This window comes from Montipora foliosa, chromosome 4 (genome assembly GCF_036669935.1).
Source record: "Montipora foliosa isolate CH-2021 chromosome 4, ASM3666993v2, whole genome shotgun sequence".
Taxonomy (NCBI): Eukaryota; Metazoa; Cnidaria; class Anthozoa; order Scleractinia; family Acroporidae; genus Montipora; species Montipora foliosa.
Window position 1 is genome coordinate 6,637,670 of NC_090872.1, and position 10,000 is coordinate 6,647,669.

Here is a 10,000-nt window from a genome sequence, read left to right on the forward strand (position 1 = left end):
TTGTTTTTGTGTTGCGCTACCGAGAGAGCGCCGAGAACATACACACGCCCAAAAGCGCTTCCACTCTTTTCCTTTCCTCTGTCATCTCTACTTGGTTACTCTGAATCATCTCCCTAACCCCACAACAGATCCAAAAAACTTTCCGATCCCACAAAACAACGTGCAACAAACAGACAATAACGAGAATTGTCCTGCAGAACAAAGGGGCATACCGAAACTGGAAACAATACAGCTATGAAAAGGTGCTAATGAAGTGTGCGAAGGTAACAAAAATCGTGGACAATGTACACGTGCCCCAAAAGCACGTGCGAACAACAATATAGGCATAACGAGAAAACCAACCTAAACGGGACGCAGCGCTAACGAGAGAGAAAAATGTTCCGGAAACCAAAATTAAAACAACCACATAAAACTACGCGAAGAAGCAAGGTAGACAACAAAGCAAAAGAGAGAAAGCAAAGCCCAGGCGTGAGGGGAAACAACCAATGTGCAAACGAACGCCATCCGAGCAAACTAGTCAAAACCAGGCAATGAAACGCACAGGGACGAAACCGACCCGAACCAAAAGGGACAATGCAACCAAGCGGGCGAAAACGCTGGCAAGGAAAGCGAAACACGGGATGCAAAACACAGGGCAAAGTGAAGCAATTACCTCGTTTTCCTCCCCGGGCTCGGCGGCTTCGGCGGGCGGAACAGCTGGTTCTGCAGCAAGCGGGCTGTCTGCTGGTTCAGGGTCCGGGAGAGGAGGCAAAACAGGTTCGGCCATAACGGGAAAGAGCGGGGCAGGCTGATCTAAGCAGGGAACGGAAGGCTGGTGGCGGTGACCGCGACGAAAAGTGCACAAAGCGTGTTCCCACGGCAATCTCGTCAAACTGCAAGATTTCGCACTGCGCAGCCAAATTTTATGCTAGAAAGACCGCAAAGGATCCTACTAGACGCCACTAACCCAGACCCTTGCGATTAGCGGAATTCGGCGCATTAGTGTCATACGCTCATTATATATGCAGTGAGAATAGAGAAAAATTAGGGTCAGGTTAGGATTTATTTAGTTTTGGTTATTAAGCATGGATATCAATTGACTTTTTAGACAGAAGTAAATAACGAAAAGAACTGTGTTGCCGGTTTAGTACGTTCATCGTTGCATAGTACAGTTCTTTGTTCCCGTACTATGTTGTCATGCTCAGACTGAATGGATAAGTGTATGAATACAGATACCGATAAGATGATACGAAACATTGAGAAGACTTGTTGAGATGCGTAAGACAGAGCTTGAGGGAAGGTATTATAGGTGTTTTCAATACTTTTTGGGGGGTTGATAGCTGCTTTACTGACTAGATAGGGTGCATATTCAAACTCGGTTAAATTAGGATCACCAATTTAACCTAGGTCCGCAAAACGGCCTCAACCTGGGAACGGATTTGGCTCGCCTATGGCTCGTGGAATTTTGAGAACTTTCAAAGCATCGAGCACTCGTGCCCATAAATCACAAAATGCACACATTTCCTATACTTATTCACTCCCTAACCAGTCAAGAACGGGTAATCCAAAACAAAAGAAAACGGCCAGCGTGAACACGCGTTTCGCTAATTCCTGAATCGGAAATATTGAGAATACAAGATGATGCTGCACCAGAGAATACAAAGAGGGCAAGAAATTTGGCCTGAAAGTTTTCAAAGGTAAAAAGAAAGACATATTTTTGCAAGCAGGTGTTTGACTTCGTTTTCCAGATAATTATTGCTAAAAATTAAACAATCTTCAAGCCAACAATTTGTTTCATTCGGAGTAAATTTTATTTTGTACGCTGGTTTTCCCAGCAAATCGAATTTGTTACTGAAAATTTGTAGGTATATTATGCTAAAAGACAGAAGACATAGTTTGCTTTCCGGTGTTTATTCTAGACCTGATTCGTGGAAATCATGGAAATGGGAACAGGAGAACCTGAAAAGTTTGCTTAGTGGTCAATATACTTCAAAGTAAGTGGCATTGAATTTGCATCATTTCGTCTGAGGTTCTGTCTACAAGGAGAGAGGCTAACCCTACTGCTAGGGTTGCCCTAGAAGAAGGATCAAAGATACCTCGGGCTTACAAGCAAAATTAGACAGGTAGGGTTACCCTATCACCCGGGACAGCTCTAATTGACATTGGTAACCGCACCCGGCTAGAAATCAGCAAAAAATTGTCCGAGTTATCTCTAGCAGAGCGTTTGCAAGGCAGGTAGGGTTACTCTGGCGCTAGGGTAACCCTAGCGCTCAGATAGGGTTACCGTAGCCGGCCCCAGGGTAACCTTAGCTGCCTTGTAAACACGTTGCTAAAAAAGAGAAGTTTAAGTGCTAGGGTAACCCTGGCACTAGGGTAACCCTCCCTCCTAGTAAACAGGGCCTAAAACCTCGGTCAGAAGAGACATTTAGGTCAAGTTTCTTTTTTTTAACATCGTGTTAGAGATTTACCTAAAAACCTAAGAATAATGGTCGATTTTAAAAGATTGCAATAAACTTCTTTCAAAACCACAAATATGAAAAAATGTCGCGTGTGACTGATAACCGCTGTAAAAAGACAGGGAAATCGGACCATGATAGCCCGAAATCTTCGCGGAGTGGGCAATAATATTCAATGTAAGTGGAATTGAATTTGCATCAATTTATTTTTCTTTGGTCTAAAACCTAGGCCAGAAATTCGAACTATTAGACACCCATCTTGGTTAAGTCCTTTTGGACATCATGTAAGAGATGTCTAACTGAAAATCTAAGAATAACGGGTGATTTTAAAAAAATGCATTAATTCTTTGAAAATGAAATTGTGGTTTCTTTGTTTGTCGAACTGAAAGACCATGCTGGATTTCTACCAGTACCACGTGAAATGGGAATTTTATTAAATGACCTCCACTCCTACGAAAGAAGTTTGTACCGGCTAAAAAGATTTCAATCAAATTTGCCTGAAAACTTCCAAAAAAGTGTGATTCGAATTTTAAAATAGCTCGTTTTCAATTTTTCCATTCGCCACCTTCTTGAATAACTGTAACAAAATTATAGTTTTGACACCAAGAGCAATGTGGCAGTCGTAAGACGTCACAATTATTCAGTATGGTGGCGAAAGAAGAATTGACCAATTTCGATATGTTAAAATTCTAGCGTGGCTACGAAGGTAAGGGTAATTATTCATCTCTGATTTATTTCTTTTTTTGTATACCCTTAAACCTCATAGCTAGGCTAGAATTTTAAAATACTGAAATTGGTCTATCGCAAAATGAAAATAAGCGATCTGAAAAGGTACATTTTTTTCTAATGCAAAGGCTTTGTTTGAAAAATGTTCAGCGAAGTCTGGTTATTATTGTAGTTGCTATTTTTATTTTTATTGTTATTATTGAGGAAATTAACTCATGAGTGAGCGAACGAGGTTTTTTAGCCCATTTTTGCCATATTATGCCAAAGTGGGCACATGTCCCGTGAAAAAGTGTATTATTATTATTATGATTATTATTATGATGATGATGATGATTATTATTATTATTATCTGCTTACTAAGCTTACCGGTGGAGGATTATCCCGATACGATAGTATGGCTTGGGAATTTCAATTCTCCAACATTTTGTCTCGTTTACACCGTATGTACCGGCCATTGGGTACTCAAGTTCACCACTGGTCTGTCCTGTTATGTTGGTGATTCCATTGGGACAAACTGTAAAGATGTAAACAAATAGACCACTTTCATAAATGGCGACCAACTTTACATTCCTTTGTATTTATGTTAATTAGACCTACTGCCCTCATTTGAAAGCAAATATTGTTTTTGAAATTTGCTCGTCGTAGCGAGGTTAGTAGGGCTTATTAGCATTAAAACAAAAGAATAGTTCATTTGGCCGCCATTATGAAAGAGGTCTATATATAACTGTGCTCAATCCACTGCGTTAGGCATATCTCTTAACGCCAAGTGCAAATTCTCCCACCTGGACGATTCGCTCCCGACTTGAGGGGGAGAATAGTCAGGCTATATTGTCCTGGAGGGCGAAGTGTCCTGACACTTGCCGGGCAAGGCCTTTAACCACACATCTTTCTTTTGAAACTAGAGATTCCCTTCCTTTCCGGATATTAACGCCAAGCCAAGTGCGTTCCCTTGCATTCCCATCAAGCTTTGCTTGCATGAGGAAGATCACAAAGACACTTAACCAGCGAGATATTGTTCGTTAGCTATAGTGTCACGGCGGAAAAAAACTAATTTAAGAAACCTTCATCATTTCAAAGGACCAAAGAGCAGCAGCTCCAAATCACAAGGTTTAAGAACCTTATAAAGGTAGCATGACTTTCCTGCTTAGCTGGACATAAAGGCCCGTTCAAACGGTCATGATAGTTGATGATAGTTGATGATAGTTTCAACTATCACGCACGTTTGAACACGAACTATCATTCACTATCATCAACTATCATAAACTATCATGCAGTTTGGACATGTTCAAATTCGACATGATAGTTCATGATAGTTTTTTCCGTTTGACCGAGCGGATGATAGTGCATGATAGTTTTTCGGTCAGCGGGGGTAACCAAGGCGGGCTCAATGCAATATGGCTACCGCAAGTTTGCCATCGTCCTGTGAGGAACAACAAAACAATAATTTGGACGAATATTCGGACGACAGTGACGCTGAAAGCGAGAAAGTGAGAAAAGCTAAAAAAGCTAAAAAACCAGACACAGCCATTTTCGTCACGAAATTCAAATCCCCGCCATATTTGTTTACAATCGCGCGCGGTAGGAGACTAGGTACCAGTTAGCTACGCCAGCACATTGCGCGATTTCGTCAACTATCATGAACTATCATGGACCGTTTGATCGCAAACATGATAGTCAATGATAGTGAATGATAGTTGAAACTATCATCAACTATCATCAACTATCATGACCGTTTGAACGGGGCTTAAGTGCTTGCATGGTTTGTATTGAAATCATTATTGGCAGCACATAAATTATGATTTTTTTTTGTAGATTTTTATGCAATTTTCTCTTTTATAAAAGTTTCTCTTGCATGTTTACAATCTATGCCTTTCCATGTGTGTGTGTGTGTCATAGTATGTATCTTAATTTATTACAAAAATATCACGTTTCTAATTGGTCAATGACGAATGCATAAGTAGGTTATAGAAACTCACCGATGGAGCAATTTTGTTAATTTTCAAAAGCCGACAAGCGCACAGCGGGAGTTCGATTTCAAATCACAAGAATGATTTCAGACCAAGATAGCACGAAACGACGTTCAATTACCACGTTATTTTATCAATTTAAAAATCGCACAATTTAATCGTTGAAATACAATTTTAGCAAGAGACGTCCATCACCCAGGAGTAAGATTTACCAAAATTGGCCTAGTCCCCGTCAGCGTCAGAAAAGTTGAAAAAAAATTGAAAAATAAATAAATGAATAAATAAATAAATAAATAAATAAAAGCGTCTACTTTTAAACAAAGTTTTGCGGGAAAATAGACAAAAGACCAAATCGTCTAACTCAATGTTGTACTCAATTCGACCCTTTGGGAATAAAACATTTTCTTTCGAATATTTCAATATCATTTAAATGTGAATGCTACATTATAATGCAAATACAGTACAAAAAGAATCTTAACACCAGGAGATTTGAATTTCTGACGCTGTTGGGGACAGACCTGACACCAGATTCTTACTTTTGTCTAATGGACTCTTGATTTTAGTCAGTCCCAATCTTTAAAAGCAATTGATCCAGTTGCTGGTTTACAAAGAAATCGACGCTGAAAGTTGGATACTCCCCTAAATGTACGTCTTCAGCCCGAAGGAGCTCATTATCAGAAACTGTCAGTAATTAAATTCATCATTTCAAAGTGCCACTACGATGAAAATTTTGCATGTCCTTTTTCCTTTAGATTTTGAAAATAGACGTACTATAAAATAGGTTTCATGCCAATTTTTCTCAAAATTCCCACGGGAACTTTGTTTATTGTAACGTAGTTTTTCGGTTTTCGCTGTCCGCCATTACTCGAACGGCAAATGACCGTGAGCGAGGAAAAGGGTTGGGTCTAGCTGGATCGCCTGGGGTCTGACGTCATACGCGCAATGCTCAAGATAAACGCGGCTAATTTCCCATACCATCTATGAGATGTGAGAGATCGTCGAGTTGCTTTTTGGTGATATTATATACATTACTCCTTGATCGACTTGTTCGCTTTGTCAAACGCCACGAAGCGATGCGCGTATGACGACTTCACGAGCCAAGTCTTGCGTGAAGACCGATTACAAAATTATCGCAGGCTTCCCCAATGCCGTCCGAGTAATGGCGGACAGATTTTTAGCGGTTTTTGGCTGGCTATTCCCCGACTTATCTGGCTTCTATCATTCCAAATTTAAATGCATTGTACTATTTTGAACATAATGACTTAATTGACGTTGAAAAAAATCCAAAAAGAAAACCACAAATTTTCGTCGTAGTGGCACTTTAAAAAAAACAAGTTTTGGGAACAAAAGTTGCAAATTTGTCTCAACCTCGTTCCCAGAGTCTCTCTTTTTGCCTCCTTTTTAGGAGAAGAGAGACCCTGGGAACGAAGCTGTCTTTGTCTTTCATTTTCTCATTGGTTCGGTGGCAGTGCGATTCCTGAATAACTCGCACTGCTAAGAGCCAATCATGTTGCACGGATCACCAGCGATTTCTAGATGGATGTAATAAAGAACATAATGAACAAAACGTCGTATTAGCTTTCTCGTGCATTTTGTGATTTATGCGATGTTTTGAAAGTTCTAAGATTTAACCCTAGCCCAATTTGAAAACTTTCTTTCACAAACCGTTCGGATTTGATGAGGAACGAGAGATTTTTTCAAAGTTCTCAATTTTATCCAGCCTTTTTATCGACAAGCCACTCATGCAAGTCTTTCAAAACGAGTTTCTGCAGACAAAACAAAATTCACTTTCTCTAGAAATGTTCTCGATTGATTCTCGAGGAACGAATTTTCTTTAAACTGCGTTCAGTTGTCACGGTGTCAACCAAAGACACTTTCACAAGTACTTTATTTGACTGTCAAAGTACTCTAACTTACGTAAACACACTTTCTCGGTCTCAAAAACCACCGATATCTGTTTACAACAGGGTCTATTGTTAGCAATGGAAGAAAATTCTAAAAGGTTGTGATGAAATACCTATGAAACTCGTTAAAAAATTCTTGAGATAAGAGAAGTTTCTCGTATGACTTAATATTAACACTGCTTTTAAGCTCTGGAAACTTCCTCACAGCGCAGTTAAGAAAAACCTTCATCTTAATGAAAGCTACTCGCAGCACATTGCTTCCAACATGGAACAACTAGTTTATAATGTTTTTTTTTTTTTTGGTTATTGTTACAGAATTTTCATGTGGTCCTTTAAAATAAAAGGAGCAACATGATTGCCTTTTGCCGAACTTTGTTGTTCTCGCACGGTTGCTATGGCAGTACGTTAAAAACAACGTTTTCATTGAACTTCTATTGTCCAATCAAAAGTAACATTCTTGAGTGCATTATGAATAAGCAAACTGGATGCTTCGTCGATCTTAAGCCCAGAGCAAACGGACGCAACAACTCCCAACATTATTGGACGTGCAGTGTATTATTGGAAGGTGTGTGACCCATAAGAGTTTGCTGACTTACAAAATTCGGCTGCCATCTTGTTTTCAACATGTCAATGCGTGTCTATCCGCACCATGGAAACCGTATGTAATGCGCGTGCGTGGTCCAACAATGTTGGAAAGGCTGTGCAAACAGATCCAACGATGTTGCGCTGCGCTTCGGCGATCACGGAACGAAAGAAATGTTGGGAGTTGTTAGCTCAAACGTTTGACCAGTTGCAAACCTCGTGCAATAACACGCAACAGGGTTGTACAAACTGACGTTAGGAGTAGTTGGCGTCCGTTTTCACAGGGCTTAAATTTGCAGCCACTATAATTCCAGCCCCTGGGAATAACATTCCAAGGCTATTATCAGTAACTTCACTTACTGTCGTCGCAAAATCCTTCTTCCAGAAATATGGCTATTACTGCAACAAGAAGACAACAAAACCTGCTGTAACAAACTTGTTACAATTAAAGAATAAGAATGATTTAAAGGATTTAAAGGATAAAAAAACGATTAGTGGAACGGAACGATTAGTGACTGTAAACCAAACAACAGTTCCGCGACCGAAACAACTCACGCGAAAACCTCTTGAATACTATTATATATTTACAGTGAACCACGTACGTCTTTCTTCCGATGGGTTTGGTGAAAAAGATGGGACTCAGGGTGCTGGAGTGCGGGATGCATGCCGGGATGTCGGGGTCTGTGGAAAACACGGGATCCCGGGGTTTATGGAAAACACAGGGTTACGGCGGCAGGTACAAAACACAGCCCTAAACATTCATTAAAGCTAACTTTAGGCCTAAAAGCTCTTGTTTAGGTCTAATTAAGGTTTAGGGTTGTGTTCTGTTCATGGAGTGTTCGGTTGGCTCAATGGGTCGGCATTGTTCTCTGAATGGTGTCCAATGTTAAGCCCCGTTGGGCTGGGTTATCAACTGGGTGGGTGACCTTCTAGAGATAACCATTGCCGTACGCTCCAAAGTTCACTCAGCTTTCCATCCATTCGTGGTGGGTAAAATGAGTACCAGTACTGGAGACAAGTTGTGTTGTGTATGCAACGGGATAGGAGTGGCGGCTACCCCTGCTGTGAGCTGCGGTAGACGCCGCAAGTTACAATAGAATGCCATGAAAAAGGAGCCTTCGGGTTGCCTTCGACTTCGGTCCTTGACCTTGGTCGACCGCTTGTCTTGTCTTTGCCCCCAGGGGTAACTTTCAGGCTACCGAGATGCAACTTGTTTTGCCTGGCATACACTTTTCTCGACAGCAACGGTGAATTGGTTCTTTTCTGATTTTAAAGCAAACCATTTTTAAGTTTTATACTTATGGAACTCGATAACTGAGGTATAAAACTCAACAGCTATTACACCTTCGAACATCTGCTTCCCTAATTCTCCGGTTAAACATGAAACGTTAGTGATGTATTTGTTAATTTAAACACAGGCAAATTATTTTGTCCGCTAACTTTCGGGCTACCGAGATGCAACTTGTTTTGCCTGGCATACACTTTTCTCAACAGCAACGGTGAATTGGTTCATTCATCACCGGCATCGCGAGGTCACAGGTTTAAACTCCGTTGAAGTCCTGAATTGAATTTTTCGGGCTTCTCTATTTAATTGCTAAAATTCCGTTCACATACCATTCATATATCATTCATTTCATGTACTTATCATTTCGTTCATTAAGACAACCTCGTGAGACAAAAGATTTTAATATATCGGCCCACTAAACATTCTCTGCGGGAGTATAATATACTGACTTCCATTCTTATTGCTGAGAAAAAAGCAGTTTTCTGAAGTGGTAACACACCATGCATTCTGATTCTGCATAATTATGATAAGTTATCTTGAAAATTTTCAGGTATATCGTTAACAAGTAATCGCACGATTTTTCTCAGGTAAGTTGGAAAAATTAAGCCCTGTGGGATAGTGCAATTTTTTTTTTCTGATTACCACTACGAAAGTCACAGATTCCAATATTTAATTTTGCGTTGTGGTAACAATCATTGTTTCTGTTCTGCTGTGCTTCCATTTTACACCCTCAACTTCTAAACGTCAGTTTTATCTCACATTTTCAAACCACATCACGGCGAGTAAATCTTCAGAGCTGTCGATTTTGCAACCACGTCCTGACAAAACTACAATATTAAGGAGTTTAAGCACGCGCGTTTTTGAGACGCGGACGGCAACCGGAAGTGAGCTGTTTTTCCTTTTGATTTGTCTTCACACAACCACATTTATATTGCCAAGTATCTTTCTTCATCAGAGATGATTAGTATAAAAATCTGGGAAATACCACCGTCCTGGCACGCGAAATATTGTCTTCCGGTTACCGTCTGCGTCTCAAAAACACGCGTGCTTAAGCTCCCTAATATTATTATATCCTCGCTGTATTTCCGCTAACAGAGACGT

General features: G+C 40.3%; 1 protein-coding gene across 2 annotated transcripts in view; it reads right to left on the reverse strand.

The window, feature by feature from the left end:
- The window catches only part of LOC137999660 (dorsal-ventral patterning tolloid-like protein 1), a 62,944-nt gene that overhangs the window by 52,048 nt on the left and 896 nt on the right, over window positions 1-10,000 (reverse strand). For both annotated transcript variants that reach the window (XM_068845505.1, XM_068845506.1), the window contains exons 2-3: window positions 7,975-8,013; window positions 3,528-3,675 (exon numbers count right to left, since the gene is read on the reverse strand). In XM_068845505.1, the coding sequence (XP_068701606.1) occupies window positions 3,528-3,675; window positions 7,975-8,013 (187 nt within the window). The remainder of the gene's footprint in view (window positions 1-3,527; window positions 3,676-7,974; window positions 8,014-10,000) is intronic.